This window comes from Solanum stenotomum, chromosome 12, assembly GCF_019186545.1.
Source record: "Solanum stenotomum isolate F172 chromosome 12, ASM1918654v1, whole genome shotgun sequence".
In the NCBI taxonomy this organism is placed as follows: Eukaryota; Viridiplantae; Streptophyta; class Magnoliopsida; order Solanales; family Solanaceae; genus Solanum; species Solanum stenotomum.
The window spans coordinates 38,888,110-38,906,437 of record NC_064293.1 but is presented as its reverse complement, the minus strand read 5'-3'; the positions used below and the strand labels follow the sequence as shown (position 1 = coordinate 38,906,437).

The window sequence follows — 18,328 nt, the reverse complement described above, 5'->3', positions numbered from 1 at the left end:
ATTATTATTATAATAATAATAAACATAATAATAATAATAATGTAATAATAATAATAAAATAATAATAATAATAATAGTAATAGTAATAGTAATAATAATTATTATTATTATAATAATAATAAACATAATAATAATAATAATAATGTAATAATAATAATAATAAAATAATAATAATAATAGTAATAGTAATAATAATAAAATAATAATAGTAATAATAATAATAATATAATAATAATAAACATAATAATAATAAAAATAATAATAGTAATAGTAATAATAATAATAATAATAATATAATAATAATAATAATAATAATAATAATAATAATAACAATAATAAAAATAATAATTCAATATGGGCAATTTGGAAATTGTATAAAAGAATTAAGGGCAAAAAGGTAATATACTTGGTCAACATAAAAGTGCTTTTTAGTTAAAAAAAAAAAAAGCTCCCCCCCTAGCCTTTAGCTTTTGGCTTAAAATAAGTCATTTTTGACTTAAAATAAGTTACTTTGATAATGGTCAAACACTCTAATAAGTCAAAAACTGGCTTTTAAGCCAGTTTGACCAGCTTAAAAGCCCATCCAAACAGGCTCTAAGAAGTTTCGAATTTCAAAACTCGACCTCCATTTACTAGGTCCAAGAGCATCACAAGTATATGTTGGGCACGTTAAAGTAACAACTTGCGCTCTAAAACCTCCCTCTCAATTACTAGGTCCGGTCGTTTGGGTGTGAAAGAATCAAATAACACAAGACATTAAGACCTTATTTTTTAGATTTAAATAAGTGTGTTTGCATATAAAACTTTGAACCTAACGGCCGGCTTAGTAACCTTTTGGAATGGGTATCCCCGTTGGCAACAACCACAATAGTAGTTGCGGAACTACTGGGCCGGGATAGGAGCGAAAGCCACTTGAGTTTTAACTTATATTCTTTATGTGACTCATTTAATTCATGTGCGTTGAGATTTTTCTTTCTCGCGGGCAAAATTAATGTATACAAGAAGGGATTAGGCAGGAGTAGATTTAGAAATCCAATAGCAGGGAGATGTAAGTTATGACTTGTGATTTATAGCATCTAAGCCTAGCTAAGAAAATCAATTAAGTTTGGAATATTAACTTGCAGTATTTATCCTGTCATAATAGGTACCAAAGCTAAAATGTAAAAAAGTACACATATGAGTGAACCCAAAGAAATTCAACATATAGTTAATATTCAACATGCCAATGCGCACAGCAGCACGCAGCCACCTAAGAAAATTGTGATCAGGACCAAAAAGAAAAACGAAAGTTCAACTCCGATCCACTCTAAATATGTTGTGTCTAAATTGCCTCCTAGAAAATCAATCAAGTTTGGAATATTAACTTGCAGTAAATATATATATATTATGGATATTTTAAACATATGTTCTTGTTTAATATAGTTAATAAATAGAATTGAGGAGGAAATCAATTTGTTAATTAGTATCGCAGCTAGTTAGAACACAAATTAAACTCATATTAATCATAGATCTCATAGCCACTATGATTAATTTGAAAAGTGATCTCTTAGGCAGTTGGTTAACCCCTTGAGATGCAGCCATGAACAATAGTTCAACATTTTCCAAAGATAACAAGACTTCAAATCAATAATCATAGACAGATTTAAGATTTGAGGTTAATTTTGCTGTATTTACCTCCATTGACTTTCTCAACAAATATATAGGATATTTAAACCACTAGCTATTACTGGTTTCTCAACATATGTATAAAATTTAAAGTTTATAGGTTTCGAAGTTTGGTGTATATAGTGGCGAATTTAGAAGCAAAAAATAGGGCATCGGAATCTGTGGTCTTTTCGTAAAACTAGATATTTTATGTATATATATTTTCTAAAATTTGGATGATATTATATTCTTGCACCCATACTATAAGAAGTCACATGGTTAAATGTTGAGCTTTTGACCTTGAGGAATAAGGATCAATTCCCACTTAATACATTTTTTTTTTGGTACATCCATGTTCAGATCAATTCACACTTAATACATTTTCCTTGGTGCACCAATATTCGAAAAATCCTAAATTTGCCTCTGGTTGTATATACTCATGTCCATCGACTTTCTCAACAAATATACATAGAATTTGAAGTTTATAAGTTTTGACTTATATTCATCAACTTTCTCAACATATATATGTTGGGGTTTATTTGCTCTCATTTCTTACCATAAATAGGTTTTCCTTTTAGGAAAAAGTTTTAATATTTTGAGTAGTCCTTTTCTTGTAGGAAAGGTTTTAGGACTCTATAAATATAGGCATGTTTCTTCTAACTTAATCAACATTCACAATGTAGTCCTAGGGTTTTGAGAGTTGCGGTTATGGAGGAGAATTTTGTGTACCTCCTTGTATGCCGAGTGAATTGGTTGAGGTTGTTTTTCTCTATATTTTGTACTCTCATATTTATAGTGGATTGCTCATCTTTTTTGTGGACGCGGTAGGTCGATTGACCGAATCACGTTAAATCTGTCTCTTTTGGTGTGTTTCTCGTTTGTCTTATTACTCATGGTCTTTTGACGTTTGCTTTGCTAGCTTCCGCATTACACTTGCTTATATTCATCGACTTTCTCGACAAATATATACTACCTCCGTCCATTTTTAATTGTCATAGTTTCCTTTTTTATAGTCAAAAAATAAGTACTTTGACTAACATTTTACGATGTATTTTTTCATCATATTGATATGCAAAAAATTGCAATTTATAGTACTTTTCATATAGTTTTTGAATATCTAAGTTTTTTGTTTAAAATATCGAATTAATGTAATCTAATTTCACTTTTGAAAATTAGTCAAATTAACTTTCGAAAAGCTTAACATGACAATAAAAAATGAACGGAAGGAGTAGGATTTAAACCAATATTATTGGTTTCCCCCTTTCCATGCTAGCAGCTCCTCCCATGAGTATGGTTTTGCTTTTCAGCATGACCAAGATTGTCTCCAAGTATCTTCTGTTCTCCACTTTTTTCTATTTTCTATCTTATGTTAACTAATTGTCCAAATATCATTCTACTCTTGAGCCAAATCCTTGAAACCTAACCTTATTCAGGGAACCAATTCTGTTTCTTTCCCGAAACTAATGCACAATGATTGAGCAACATTCAGTGTCCGTGCATATTTTCAAATTTAACGTTTTACTTTATTCTTGATTATATAAGTCAAATATCACTATACTCAAATCCCAGTTATATTAAGTGTTACTAAAGAATAAAATTTGCTTATATCTCTCAAAAAGTCAATCATCCAAAGCTCGTGCAATCACGTCTATTAATGCTCCCTTAAATCTTAGCCAAAATGCTGACTAAATGTTGCAAAAAGAATTAGTCTCAATATTCTATATCATCGTGGGCACCACCTTTGTCACACCCTAATATATATCTAACAATTTTCCATAGTACTTACCCTCTATCTCATTTCCCTTACTCATCATGTCTTCTTTAGCACTTGTACTTACTCTTCTTTTTTTGGGTATCTCAACTTTACAAGCCGAATACTATGCACCAAGTAAAAACTATGCACCTTCTACTACTAAAAAAACTATGAACGTGATCGATTCATGTTGGCGTGCCAAGTCAAACTGGGCCAAGAATCGCTATGCATTAGCCGATTGTGCTGTCGGCTACGGCAAAGCAGCTATCGGTGGGAAAAACGGTGCGATATACGTCGTTACTAATCCGTCCGACGACCCGGTTAACCCTAAACCGGGTACACTAAGATATGGTGCAATCCAATCTAAACCACTATGGATTATTTTCAACAAGGATATGGTTATAACGTTAAAGAATGAACTTATGATCAATAGTTACAAGACTATTGATGGAAGGGGTGCAGAAGTTGAAATTGCATATGGACCTTGTATAACAATTCAACATGTTAGTCATGTGATTATACATGGGATAAGTATACATGATTGTAAGCCGGGGAAAAAAGGTATCGTCCGGGATAGTCCGGTGCATGCAGGCCATCGTAACGGCGCCGACGGAGACGGCATTGATATATTTCAATCGACTCATGTTTGGATCGACCATTGTTATCTTGCACGTTGTACCGATGGACTTATTGACGTTATTCATGCTTCTACTGGTGTTACCATTTCAAATAACTACTTCACTCAGCATGATAAAGTATGTCTACCTTAATTTTCTACTTTGGGTGTGATTGATAGGGAGGAGATTTTTTAAAAAAAAAAATTCATGTTTGGTTGATTAAAATATTTTGGAGAACATTTTTTTTTTTGAGAAAATAAATTTCTTAAAAATGAAGAAAATGACTTTTCGAGTGAGAATAGTATTAAAAAAATAAGTTTCATGATCAAGTGACATTTTGAGCTCACCCCTCCCCCCACACACACAATACCCCCAACCCTCCACCCCAATATGTTTCCCTAGATTACAAATAAATTTTCTTGAGATGATTTTTCTTTTCTTACTTACCAAACACCACAAAATAAGTAAAAATATTTTTTTTTTCTTCATACGAAACACATCCTTAGTGAGACATTAGAATCTTCATTTAATGAAGTGGTAGATTCGAAATATTAAATAGAGCTAGCTAGTGCAAACCATGATTTTTATTTTGTGTCATTTTCTTTTAATTCTGACAAAAGTCTGATGAGCAGGTTATGTTATTTGGGCACAATGATAACAATATAGAAGATAAGGTTATGAAAGTCACAGTAGCCTTCAACTACTTTGGCCCTGGTTTAATTGAAAGAATGCCAAGGTAAATATAATTTCTCAACCCCCCACTCTCCCCACAAAAAAAAATGTCACACATTATACATACATATTTATTTATTTGAAAATTACGACTTCTTACATAAGTAGACAAATATATATACGTGCAGAGTGAGGCTAGGTTATGCTCATGTGGCCAACAATCGTTACGAAAAATGGTTGATGTATGCTATTGGTGGAAGTGCTAATCCAACCATCTTTAGTGAAGGAAACTATTTCTTGGCATCTAAATCCACACAAGTGAGTCTGAGTCTGTGACATTCTTTCCTTTTTAGTTTATTCAAAACGAACTACTCTGTATATCTATCATTAAATTGAACAAAGTTGATGTTCAACCTTATATTACTAACAAAATTATATATTATCATTGGGTTGATAGGTTACAAAAAGGGAATCTAAGAATGGATGGCAAAATTGGAAGTGGAGGTCTTCAAAGGATAAATTCTTGAATGGAGCCTATTTTATACCATCTGGTTATGGGACTACTAATCCATATTATTCAAAGGCTCAATCATTTCCTGTGGCTGATGGATCTATGGTTCCTTCTTTAACTGCTGATGCTGGACCTTTGCATTGTACTTCTTATAAATGTTAACCTTTTTTTTTGGCCTGGAATTATTTAAGTGCATAATTGTTTGTTTTATTTATGCACTAATTTTATTTTATTTACTTCTACCAAATGGGGAGTCTTAAAAATTAGAATCCCTGAGAATGAGATGACAACTGTATTGAGGATCCATTTTGGATATTGTATTGTTCATTAAAAAAAAACTTTCATGTAAATATATGAGTAGGTTTATATAGTTGGAAAGATCTATTCAATTGCTCTTTCCCTTTTTTGCTTAAATTGAGTAAATAATAATATTCGCAACTCGCAAGTATGCATTGTTGCTCTTTTTTTTGGTTTTCCACCCGGTGTTCGAAGCCCACATTGAAGCTTCAACTATATCCGAATTGCGCTCTGCAGGGCCCATCGGGGATGGCGCTCCCAACAGAATTTTCTCCATACCCAAGGCTCGAACCCGAGACCTCTGGTAAGTATGTACTGTTAGTCATTACTTTTTGATTCGTGGATGAAGTTAAATAAATTAAGTATTATTTTAAAAATAAAAAATAAAAATGCATGACTTTTTTAATCTTAGGTAATAAAAATATATTCTATAAGTGATATTTATTTTAAATTTATTTCAGATCATGTTTTTATATCACATGTTCAAATACAAGCTTGAAGTTAAGCGTGAAAATGATATTACTATATATTATGTACAAAATAGTACATTTCTTTTTTCGTTCAAAATAAAGATGGTAAAATTAGCCCACAAAATATGACTATCCGAATTTATTTAAGTTTCAGTTAGGTATGACTTACTTAATTACCGTATAAATTCATTTGAACTTAATCTATCTTGAACCCATTCAAACATATAAGGAAAAGAAAAAAAAAAGGTAAATGTTGGGGAAAATAAAACTTCTGTAAGATAATTTTAATTAAATTTCGGGGACAATTTTTTCATCAAGGAAAAGGAAAACTGACACACAATTAGAATCATACCCCCTTTACCTCTTGAAAGGAATAAATAAATCCCTTGATCTTAAATTAACGGCAAAATTAATTGAATCATTGCATTATTTTTAAAATATCAAAATTAGCCCTCAATTAGTACAGAATTTTAAGTCTCAACACATCTTCTTATGTTATTGATTTTCTACTTTAGTTTTGATTTTGATTTTCAAAACCTCTTTTTCTTTCATAGGATATTCTTTTTGTAGAGCTTTCAATTTATAAGATGTGTTGATTCATCTTCTTATGTTATTAATATCATTGACGTACGTTATACTCCAACTAGTTAATTTTGCATAGCACATTTATTCTATTTTTGATTTATTTTTACATATTTAAAGGTCTAATGAGTTTGAAAATAAAATTTTAATTTTGAATGATAAGATAGTTGGGTTTTTTTCAACAACATTTTTGAAGATCTACTGCAGATATATGTTGATCTAGAATTATAAACCAAACTTGAGGTTGATTTGGTCGAAGTCTCCAAACAGTACTGTTCAAAAGAAATTAATTAGTTTTTTGAGCATTGATTAGTAAAGACGTGATCAGTGTTTTCAAAAAAGTTTTTGGGGCGAGTCTCGGGGAGGGGCATACTGAAAACGCTCCGGGCATAAATTAAAGACGTAGATCCATAAGGCGTAAGTCCTAAAATTTGAGGCATAAGCCCCGAACATAAAAATGTAAGGGCGTTTTTAATTAAAAAAATTTTAACCTTTTTTGCTTTAAATCATATTTTTATTATTGGTGTAATGATATTTCTCAAATAATAATTATAATATTTTTTTTCTTCATTATTGATTATTAATACTTATCTCAAATAAAAATCATAAATCATTGAAAGATTTACTTTTGCTTATATCATTAGTAATAAAACTATAAAATTGAATAGATACGAGAACATGCCCCGTAGATTCATAGGACTTACGCCCCGTGTCTCGAAGCTTACGCCTGTATTGTATAAAACGCCTCACCTCATGTCCCCGCTTTTAAAACACTGGACGTGATTATTTGAAGTGAATTTTCCTTTTTGTTGAAAGTGTAACGACGAGATAAATTTAATTAACGTGCATGACTCATCAATTATTAATAATGTTGAGCACTACTACTATATGAGAAATGGAATCGTTATGTGGCAAGGTCTAGATTTCATGAATATTAAATTATTAATTAATGTTAATGTATTATTAATTGTACGATATTCCAAAAACAAGGATCATGATTTTCCTGTGCATTGGTTAGTTATACTCCTAGCATCTTACAGAACACGTGTCTTATATTAGAACTCGTAGTCCTCAAACTTGAAGATAATTTATTCTCCTCAAATCTATATGATGCTATGTTTTGTACGGGGTTAAAGTGGTTAAAGAATACGGTGTAATATTGTCTACTTTGGATCAAGTTTGCACATTTTTCCTTTAAAGGTTTCACACCATTGAGATAGTCAAACATCTTATAAATATTTTTTTTAATTTTTTTTAAAACTATCAATATGAGACTTTGTTCGCAGTGAAGTATTTTATAACTAGGCAAATGCTTACTCGGATAGTTGAACGTATCTTCTAATTTTGTAGCTCGTGCTCTCACGTTCAATGTTTAAGTTCCAAATATCTCACCAAACAGCTAATTGAAATTGATATATTTTCCAACATGCCAACCACTACTACTATAGACTATTTAAATTTCATTCTTATGATTATTCTCATTGCATCACATAGTTAAGCCATGGCAAAATCAACTAATTCCCTCCAAATACTTTCATGGCTTCTAATTATTTGTTCTTTTTTCACCATAGTAGCTAGTAAATCAAGTGATGAAGAGGAAACTAAATCAATAAGTTATGATCCTCTGCCTCACAAAAATGGCCTCCTCAATGTCATCGATTCGTGTTGGAGATGGAAAGGCGATTGGTCATCCAATCGTAAGGCTTTAGCGGATTGTGCAATAGGCTTTGGAAGTAGTACCATAGGCGGTAAATATGGTGACATTTATGTTGTCACTGACTCTTCTGATGACCCTATAAATCCTAAACCAGGCACACTTAGGTATGGTGCAATTCAGTCTGAGCCACTTTGGATCATTTTCAAAAGGGACATGATACTTACACTTAAAAATGAACTTATGGTGAATAGTTATAAGACTATAGATGGCAGAGGAGCAAAAGTGGAAATCTCTAATGGTCCATGTATCACATTGGACTATGTCACAAATGTTATTATTCATGGGATTAGTATCCATGATTGTAAGCCTGGTAAAAAGGGTATGGTTAGGAGTAGTCCTGAACATGTTGGTGAAAGATTAGGGTCTGATGGCGATGCTATAAGTGTGTTTACATCGTCGAATGTTTGGATTGATCATTGCTATCTTGCTCGTGCAACGGATGGTCTACTCGATGTTATTCATGCTTCAACTGCAGTAACCATTTCCAACAATTACTTCACTGAACATGACAAAGTAAGTCATGTCGTTGTCAATGGATTCAAGTCAAAACTATATTATAGTTGAAACATGTAGTGATGTTTTAGTTCTGACTTTAAACCAAATTTCCAGGTTATGTTATTGGGACACAACGATGAATATACTGCGGACAGAAACATGAAAGTCACAGTAGTTTACAACCATTTTGGCCGTGAATTAGTTCAAAGAATGCCAAGGTACATAATCAAGATTGATCAAAATAATTGGGCAAGATTATCAAACATTTGACAAAAAAATTTCCTTACAGGGTTAGGCATGGGTATGCTCATGTGGCCAACAATTATTATGATCAATGGTTAATGTATGCCATTGGTGGGAGTGCAGATCCAACAATATTCAGTGAAGGAAATTATTTCATTGCTCCTGACAAAGCTTACAACAAAGAGGTCTACTAACATCAAACTACTTGTTCTGAAATTGGAAATCACAAAAAAAACAACTTATACTAATGTCATCACCATCGTTGTGTTACAGGTCACCAAGAGGGAGACTGAAGACAAAGGATGGAAAAGTTGGAAATGGAGGTCCTCCAATGATATGTTTATGAATGGAGCTTATTTTCTTCCATCTGGATATGGAAGTATTGCTCCAAAATACACGAGAGGACAATTGTTCATTGTTGCTCACGGAGCATTTACTCCCTCTTTAACTTCCAATGCTGGTCCTCTTCAATGTGTTGTCAATGAACCTTGCTAAATGCTGATAGAAAATTTCCTTCTTTACTTTTCCTATCATCAGCATGCCCTGTTATCTTTGGCAGCATTTTTTAATGCTTCAACGTGTTTAATTTATCCTTCGCGCATACCATGGTTAGTAAGTTCAAGAAAGATTCAGGCTTTTGGAGTTAAAAGTCTCTTTGAGAAATGAAAGAAGTTGTATTCCTTATAATAGTTTATACACAGTTTGTTCTGTTTAGAAATGACAATGAATTTTCGAAGGGTATAATATAACGTAAATTCTATTGTTTGTTGAATTGTATATGCTTCTATCATGATCAATATCTCTGTTAGCAAAGAGTACTAGTTGCAACAGAACTTCATGCTAAAAACTAGACATCAGAGATATTCAAATAAATGAACAAAAAACAAAAGGCCTGCCTCACAAGGTGCAGTGGTTCTCTAAGACATTCCTTACTCCACATACAAGCAATGTCAAAACATGCTCAGACAAAAAGTTGATTCCATAAACTTACAAACAGAACCAATTGAAGTGCAAGAATAAGCTAAGCTATATAAAAAAGTAAAAGATAGAAGGGGGGAAAACAAGTCGAAAAATGGTAAAGAAAAGTGGAAAAGAAGGAAGAAATAGAGCAATTTTTTAGTTTACTTCAAAAGAAGATCTCAGAAGAGTCTATTCTCATTGGTTTGAACTCCATGCGTTACCGGTGCTTTTGCTCTGAGTTTCTTCAAGTACCATACACCAGCTCCTATTCCAAATGCCCCGGCAACTGAAACTGCAGTTGCTGTCCCTGCAGCAATTCGAATAGTTAAGTAATACAATTGAAAGCTCTTAATATATCAATCAGCCAATGTGAGCAATTGATGGATAAAATTTACCTACTACGACTCCTCTTCTGTGAGAGCTCGTACGATCTGCATGCAAATCATAAACAACAAATCAACTTGAGCTGTATATACTTCATTTAATAAGATTTGATAAATTAACTTACTCTAACATGTTAAATTATATTGAGTGCATATAACTTAAATCCATCGTACGTACCATTACAGTAAGTGGTACTGTTCCCTTTGTCACACAGGCACAAGAAATCCTGTGTTTCTATATCAAAGCCACAAGTTCCTCCTCCCTTAACAGTATCTTGACACTGCAGGCATCGCGTAGTAACTGGAATATCAAAATCAACTCTAATCCCATACTCAGGAGCCTGATCAAATGCGGGGGTTGAACCAAGATTCCTCCAATACACACTAGTATAGCTTGCACAATGCTTCAACATCAGCCTCAAAGATTCAGTAGCTTTGGGATAGTAAGAACAACAAGAGCTACTCCTCAAAGCAGTAGGACATTCAGGCATGTGCCTACAAAGATAACTCGAACTATCACAAGTTGAATCACACTGATCAGGGAAACGCTCGCAGAACATTGGTTTTGGCTCAACTAACACATCACTTTCACTACAATTAAAGAACAAGTAGTCATTTTCAGAGGACAATGTGAAATGTGTGCTAGTGTCTAGACTAAAAGGCCTGGTAGGTCGAAAATTGTCACCATCTAGACAATTCCACATTAAGGGGTCGGTCACAAGAATATGTGGATCGATATAACTTAAATTTCTAACAGGGTATCTACCAGAAGGGGTTCTAAGTTGAAGCTGACCACCAGTGCATACAAGAATGTGTCGATAAAATGGACTTCCACAGCCATCATCAATGCCAAAAGGATACTGAATTGGGATATCGCCACACGAATTTCTACAAATGCTTGATTGAGCTTCTGTTATGCTCAGAAATTGAAGTAAAAGGAAAATAATAAAGATGGACAAAGTTGATATACAATTGTTTGCTACTGAAATGGCCATGTGAGAAGATGTTGACATTGATTTTCTCTACCAAGATTTTGTATAGTTAAGAAAGACTGTAGCATTAGGAAAGTGTTTATGATGATTAAGGAGAATCTTTGCTGTTGGTTTTTGCTTTATATACCTTTCACTTTTTTTTCTCTTTTTCTTTTCAGAAGTTTCATTTTGTAAATGCTTTTGCTTTACTTAACTTTAAATTTTTAAAAGAAAAGAAACATGTTTTTGGTTGGCACTAATATCTAGTTCCATAATGAAGATTAGCTGCACATTACTTTTCTTAGCAAATGAACAAACTTAGCCATACTACTTCAGTATTTGCAAAATACAGGTCGAAAAAAAGAGGATGAATTGAAATATCGTTGCTACGTGCAGAGGCGGAGCCAAAATTAGGAGTTTGGGGTTCTAAATCAATTTATTTGGGGGTTCACAAGTTAATATACATAAATTTTTATAATTTTCTAATACAAATATAGAGTCTATGAAAAAGCTAGTGTGTTCGTTCGAACCCATGAACTCCACCTAGCTCCACCTTTGGCTACGTGTCAAGAGTAAATATAGAAACGAAACCCATAATTGGAGCAAAGGTGTAATTGCATTATAAAAAAGGTCTCAATTGAATAGATCGAACAAGTTTGAATTAGCTTAACATGAAACTTATTAAGCTAAACGCTTCGGGAAAACAATAAAGAGAGTACATTTCTTGCAACTACTTGTTTAGCTATTTAATTTTGAGTTTTAAGTGAAGTATTGAAATATTGTTTTGAATGTGTACTTAAAGTGGAATACTGGTTTTAGTCATCATTTCTTCCTTTTCCAGGTGAATTTTTTGTTCAAAAACATTTTTTCTATAAAAATAATAATTAATAAATACAATTATCATCATCATATCATATATTACTATAAGTAGGAATAAAAAAAGTAAAAAGTTGAATTACAGTTTTACCCCTACTAAAAATTAAAATGTTATAAAAATATTTAATTATTTAATTTAAATATTAAATTGTATTATTTTAATAAAAATGTTAATGACTTTTGCACTTCCTTATATTAATTTCTAACTAAAATATTTAATTTAATAATATTTATCATCTATAATCTATATGTATATTTAATTTAATCATCATCATATCATATATCATAAATATGTATATATATATATATATATATATATATATATATATATATATATACTAAATCATTTTTTCTTATAAAAAACTAATTAATTAAATATTAAATGTTTCTAAAAAAATAAATGACCATTTTTCATTCACTAAATTAACAATGTTCCTCTAATAACTTATGGTTCAAAACTAAATTATTACGCAATCATTAATGTTTCAATGCACAAAAAAATAATAACAGATCTTTTTGCGAATTTCAAAAGTTATTTTGAAATTTACAAGTAATTTAATATGGTTCATGTATTAGCAAAATGTCACGTTATCCAAGAAAAATTATAGATATTCTCATTCATTTATATCATGATTTGCACTTATTCCTACATTTGTCATCTATAAATATGAAAAATATTGGACTAAGTGATTCAAGGAATGGGCAAGCTAAGATTTGGGGGATCAACTTCTTTAGGGATGCACAAAGCATTATTTTTGCTCTTTATTTTAGAAGAACAAAGGTGAATGATCTTCAAGAAGGATATGTTTTTTTAGTACATAGTTTCCTTCTTTGAATGTAAAATAAAGGGTCATGCATCGAAATATAAGATCATGACTCTTTACTAATATACTTTTGTGATGTAATTTGTAAAAAAAAATAATTATAATTTACTTGATCTTTTTAACGATTAAATTATTGTACTATATTAATTGATAATAAAAATTATTTAATTTGTTCTTACGATTTTATTAATTACTTATTTATGTTTATTTTTTGTAAGGGGTGTGTGTTAAGATAGAATATAAAAAACTTTATTTTTTATCAATTTTTTTCTGAAGGGGTGTACAAGATTGAAACATGATGAATGATTTGAAATGGATAAAGTAACATATGACTAAATTATTAATAGCTTCTTTAATATACGAAAGAAATAATGATATAAATGTTTATCTTTATTTATTTATCCTTTTGTCTCACTTTGAGAAAGGCAAATTCAATGTTTCAACTTGTGATACCATTTCATATTTTAAGTTGTCGCTCCGTTGATGCTATGTTTCTGTATTCTAAGCTAATTTTTGAAAAAAATAATTTGGTAGGATCCAATACTTGATATGATCTCTTAATAATAATAAAAAATTAATATTGATTATTAATTGTAGCCTTCATTTTATTTTAATTAACTTTAAGAAGTGGCTATCAAATTCTTTTCATTTTTATTTTTCTTCTTTTCTCTGAACATTGTCTTGTAGGTAATTAACATATAGGATAAGAATATACATATATTAATTTGTGTTTATAATTATAGAATTTTAAAGTACAAAATATTATTATCTTTTATTTCATTTGGAGAAGAGATACTTTATTGTCATATTTTAATTTGTTATTGATATCCAAGAGTAGATTTCAAATATTTAAACTATTTTTTGTTTGAAAATGAATGATATTGGTGTAATTTAATTATAAAATTATTTTTGATACAATGGTAATTTGAAACAATTTATGTCAATTAAGATGGGTACACGTGCAATGCACGTGTCCAGAAACTAGTTACTCCCTCTGTTTCACAAAGAGTGATCTGGTTTGACTTGGCACGAAGTTCTAGAAAATAAAGAAAACTTTTGAATCTTGTAGTCCTAAATTAAAGTTATGTCAAATGTACTAAACTGCCCTTCAATCTTGTGGCTTTAAACATGCCACGTGGAAAACTGAAATTAAAATGTAACCAAAAAAGAAAAAAGGTTATTCTTTTTGAAACGGAGGGAGTATTACATAAGGAGGTGAGGGAAGAGGAAAGGGAAGAAAAATTACAAGGTGGGGGAGTCGAACCTTCCCAACAAAATAAAAGTTCATATGCCCAATACCCCTTTATTCAATCACACTTTGTTAACACTTCCACGGACTTTTTTTTCAACTTCAATTTTCAATTTTCAATTATTCAAACTCCTACGTAAACTTGTTTTACATTTTTTTTTAAACATTATTCAACTATATATTATCCATTTTATTGCCTCTCACAAAGAAAAAAAAAGATTCTCGCTTTTTTGCACATTGAACGAACCTTTGACGAAATGTTTCTTTGAATTAATGTTTTCATGTTTTGAGATTAAAGTGGATGTCCAATCTTTGGTACTTTTTGTATTTTTGCAAGAAGAAGAACAAATGTTTCTTCTTCTCATTCTGCGATTTTCTTTACCTTCTTCTTGTCGAATCAAATGTCTATCTTTCAATTTTATAAATTAAATAAAACCTCACAAAATATAAGTAATTCTTACAAAAAGATGGACTCAGTTAAACTCTTCTTCATCATTCTGGAAAAAAAAACCAAATAAATAAGTAAATAACTATCATATAGGCCTCAACAAAATAATAAACACTTCACATTTCTTCGCTTCAAAATTAAACTAAGATTTCAATGTGAAAACATTAATTTTAAAAAAAAAAATTGCACGTTTTTCTCTTCAAATCAAATGGACTAGTCTTCGCAATCGAACTTATGGATCCAAACTGCAGTTGGCAAATGTGCAATGGGCTCTCTAATATTTATCCAAAAGGGAAGTGTATGATTGGGCTTCAATTATGTCTCTTGGATCTTCGTTGTCGAAACTGATTTTTTCCACAAGCCCATATCCAACTTCATTGGTTATATTGTGTGAAATCAAGCAATATCATCCTAGTAATGATGTTGGGTTTTTTTCCTCTTAAAGGATAATTACGCTCCTAAACACTTTAACCCACTAGTTTATAAAAATATGTTCAAAGTATATAAATTGCATAGATTTAGATATTTTATACTAAATATACATATTTATACACAATATCTACACCCATAGTGTATATAAAATAGTAGCATGTATATTTCAATCATATTGATAAACTAGTTAATCAGACGGTATATATTCATAGTTTTCCCTTTCTCTAACTCACCATCAGTACTAGTATGTTAGTAATTAACCTTTGTGGTGTTGCAAAATGCTAATTTAAAGATAATACGAAATCCGTACAAACAACTCACCGCTAAGACTAGAAACTTTTCACTTGCATGACCAACTAGTGAGAAATTAGATTGAATTGATAATACAAATTCATATTAATTTTCAAAATAAAAGCGTAATAGTATAGTCTTGATCAATGTAATATATTTTGGAAATGCTTTCATCAATGAAATCATCTTCTAGTGTTTGACAATTCTAATTTATTTAAGCATCTCATCAAATGAGAAAATGACTACGTAATTGATGGGGGCAAGTCTCTATAATTAACTCTCTCAATTTAAGCTACTTGTTTCAATTACTATCAATCTTTGTTTATCAAAACGATCGAAAAAACATCATCCATGTCCATGCACCAATTTTTTTTTATATTAATACAAGTTGCCTCTACCTAAATTATAACCAATTAAATTTTGATAAAGATTGATTATTTTTCTCATGCCCTCAATATTTTATGAATAAAAATATTTTTTCAGAAAATGCATTGAACATATCACACCTAAAACAAACCCTAGAAAAGCATGATCAATTACCGAAAGTATTACTAGGCCTAAGTTGGTCCTAATTGTAGTTGTGGTTAATTACGAGGTCATTTGCATTTTGGCCCCTATTTTGTAATTGTTTTTAACTGTCTTTCATAATAACTATATTTTTTGGGTATAAGTTTATATTTTCATGTCATTCTATCTCACAAGTTATGTCCGGGTATGACTTCAATTTCTAAAAAACTTATCATCCACTAGACATAAGTTTGATTGTTAAACTGAAAAATTAAAGGTCAGTTCATTTGAAGAGCAAAAATTAAAAATCAGCCTATTTGAAGGACAAAACGTGCAATTTTATAAATTACTCCCACAATTTCATTTTATTTGTCTCATGTGTTGATTTGACACCTCCCTTAAGAGTATTTATTAGGGATACATTTTACTCAATTGATCTTATAAGTTGTGGTTTAAAAAATTTAAATTTAACTATTAGTATTTTATGTGAACTATAAGAATAGTACTTATTGAAATAATGCTTATTTTTTCAAAAAAATATATATGAAAGAATAGAACGAAAAATTTATATAAGAGCCAATTAAATTAAACGGTGGGGTAATTTATTAATTGCTTCATACTTTATAATTAAAGAGAAGAGTCATGACTAGAAAAAGATTGCCAAAACTAGCTAGAGTTTCAAAAAGGTTAATTGGTCCCCATCTAGAACTATCACAACTTGAAATTTTTTTGTCTAGAAGGATGCTTTGAATCAAAAAAGAAACTAGTTTGAAAATAATGAAAAGTTATAAAGGATTTGGTCCCAAATCAAAATCAAAAGTTGAAAGAAAGAAAGAAAAGGCTCCTCCCTATAACACTTCTTCCAAATAATACTACTTAATTCACTCTCAAAAAAAAAAAAGCATCCTTCTCAAATGCATTCAAAGACGAAGAAAAAAAAAAGGTAAAATAAAGGAAGGAAGAAAATAGTGTGAAAAGTATCTTTGTTTAGCTTTAATTTCTCCCTAGGGTGCACGTAAATTAGCTCGTGTAAAGGGATTATTCATTAAATGTCTTATAAGTCTATGATTTTTCTTTGATTTAGACTTGTTGGTCCAATCTACTCAATGAGGCTGCTTGCCAAATTTCAACTGTACAACTTTCTTTTTTTCTTCTAAATTACCACTCAAATTAATATACCATGTATGCCCACGGGTACTTATAATAGTCTAGTTGTTTAGAGAAATTTTATTATAAGAAGGAAAAAAACCTCACCAAACATGAAAGAATACTTTGTATTATGAGTGTTTGGACCGTGTTTCATGACACTTTTCAAAATTCTAAAGAAAATTGTTAGTAGAAAAGCGAAAAAACTACAGGCATATGTTTACTTTAATTGAGAAACCTCAAATCTATGTTCTTCTTTTTTATGCTTGAGACCTTTCTAGATTACCTTGGAAACCCGTTTTTAACATCTCAAAACTCTTTATTTTACCGTTAACTAAATACTCCCCACTGTTTAATTGTACTTATCTACTATACTAAAAAAAATAATTCAGATTTACTCATAACTTTAACCTATCAAGAAAGAGTTTTGGTATTTTTCAGCCTCATGTATAGCTCAAACCGTCTAACTTAAATATTAGACGAAATAGAATGAGTCTAGTTGATAAATAAGCGGGTAGTTAAATTATCTTCTTCATGTACCTATCTTATTGAAAGTCACATCCTATATATGCCTTAATTAGTCATCCAAAGACTAAAGTCTACAAGTCTCTAGGAATTAAATCACATCAAAGATAGCGTAAAGTATCCACTATCCACCATTATATATTTTCACTTATCAACTTTAATTTCACTCGTGCTCAATAATTAATATATAGAGAGAGAGCTAGTGTTCAAAACTTATTTTTCACCAACCTACTCCTCTTTTACTAAAAACGAACCTAATATCTATATAATGCATGCATGATATCACTCTGTTGACAAAAAGTATTCTTGAGCATCTTTTTAAAATGAATTTAGGCTATACACACTTAATAGTGTAATTTTATTTTACATTATTCACGGGCGGCTTTAGAGTGTTAATTATTTATAAAAATTTAATTGTAAACACAGTTATTTATATGGCATTAACTTGAGATTACTTATAAAATTTATAAACTTTAAATTTTGAAATTTGTGTTTTATTTTAGTTGTAACATAATCTGTAATAGCAATTCAGTTACTATTCATACTAGTTAGGTTTAATATTTATTTGGAGTGAAAAAATTATGATATGAAAACATGAGTTGTCCAATCCATTCAATTTTGGGCAAATCATTAGCCCGCTTATTTATTGTTCGTTCTTCTTTATTTGTTCATTTTTGACTCGCTCATTTCTGTCATCTAAAATTTGTGTGAATAT

The 18,328-nt window shown here is 30.6% G+C and overlaps 3 protein-coding genes across 3 annotated transcripts; 2 read left to right on the top strand and 1 right to left on the bottom strand.

The window, feature by feature from the left end:
• Positions 1 to 3,456: 3,456 nt before the first annotated feature.
• On the top strand, positions 3,457 to 5,566 carry LOC125848433 (putative pectate lyase 2). Its single transcript, XM_049528295.1, has 4 exons — positions 3,457 to 4,152; positions 4,647 to 4,750; positions 4,875 to 5,004; positions 5,144 to 5,566. Exons 1-4 carry the CDS (start codon positions 3,457 to 3,459, stop codon positions 5,357 to 5,359), a joined length of 1,146 nt encoding a protein of 381 aa, XP_049384252.1. The 3' UTR covers positions 5,360 to 5,566.
• Positions 5,567 to 8,016: 2,450 nt separating this feature from the next.
• LOC125849150 (putative pectate lyase 17) lies at positions 8,017 to 9,522 on the top strand. The gene is made up of 4 exons (XM_049529171.1): positions 8,017 to 8,776; positions 8,873 to 8,976; positions 9,048 to 9,186; positions 9,275 to 9,522. Exons 1-4 carry the CDS (start codon positions 8,048 to 8,050, stop codon positions 9,494 to 9,496), a joined length of 1,194 nt encoding a protein of 397 aa, XP_049385128.1. The 5' UTR covers positions 8,017 to 8,047; the 3' UTR covers positions 9,497 to 9,522.
• Positions 9,523 to 9,920: 398 nt separating this feature from the next.
• LOC125849151 (LEAF RUST 10 DISEASE-RESISTANCE LOCUS RECEPTOR-LIKE PROTEIN KINASE-like 2.7) lies at positions 9,921 to 11,415 on the bottom strand. Its single transcript, XM_049529172.1, has 3 exons — positions 10,523 to 11,415; positions 10,357 to 10,392; positions 9,921 to 10,268 (listed from the first exon to the last, which is right to left on the bottom strand). Exons 1-3 carry the CDS (start codon positions 11,355 to 11,357, stop codon positions 10,141 to 10,143), a joined length of 999 nt encoding a protein of 332 aa, XP_049385129.1. The 5' UTR covers positions 11,358 to 11,415; the 3' UTR covers positions 9,921 to 10,140.
• Between the last annotated feature and the right edge of the window lie 6,913 nt (positions 11,416 to 18,328).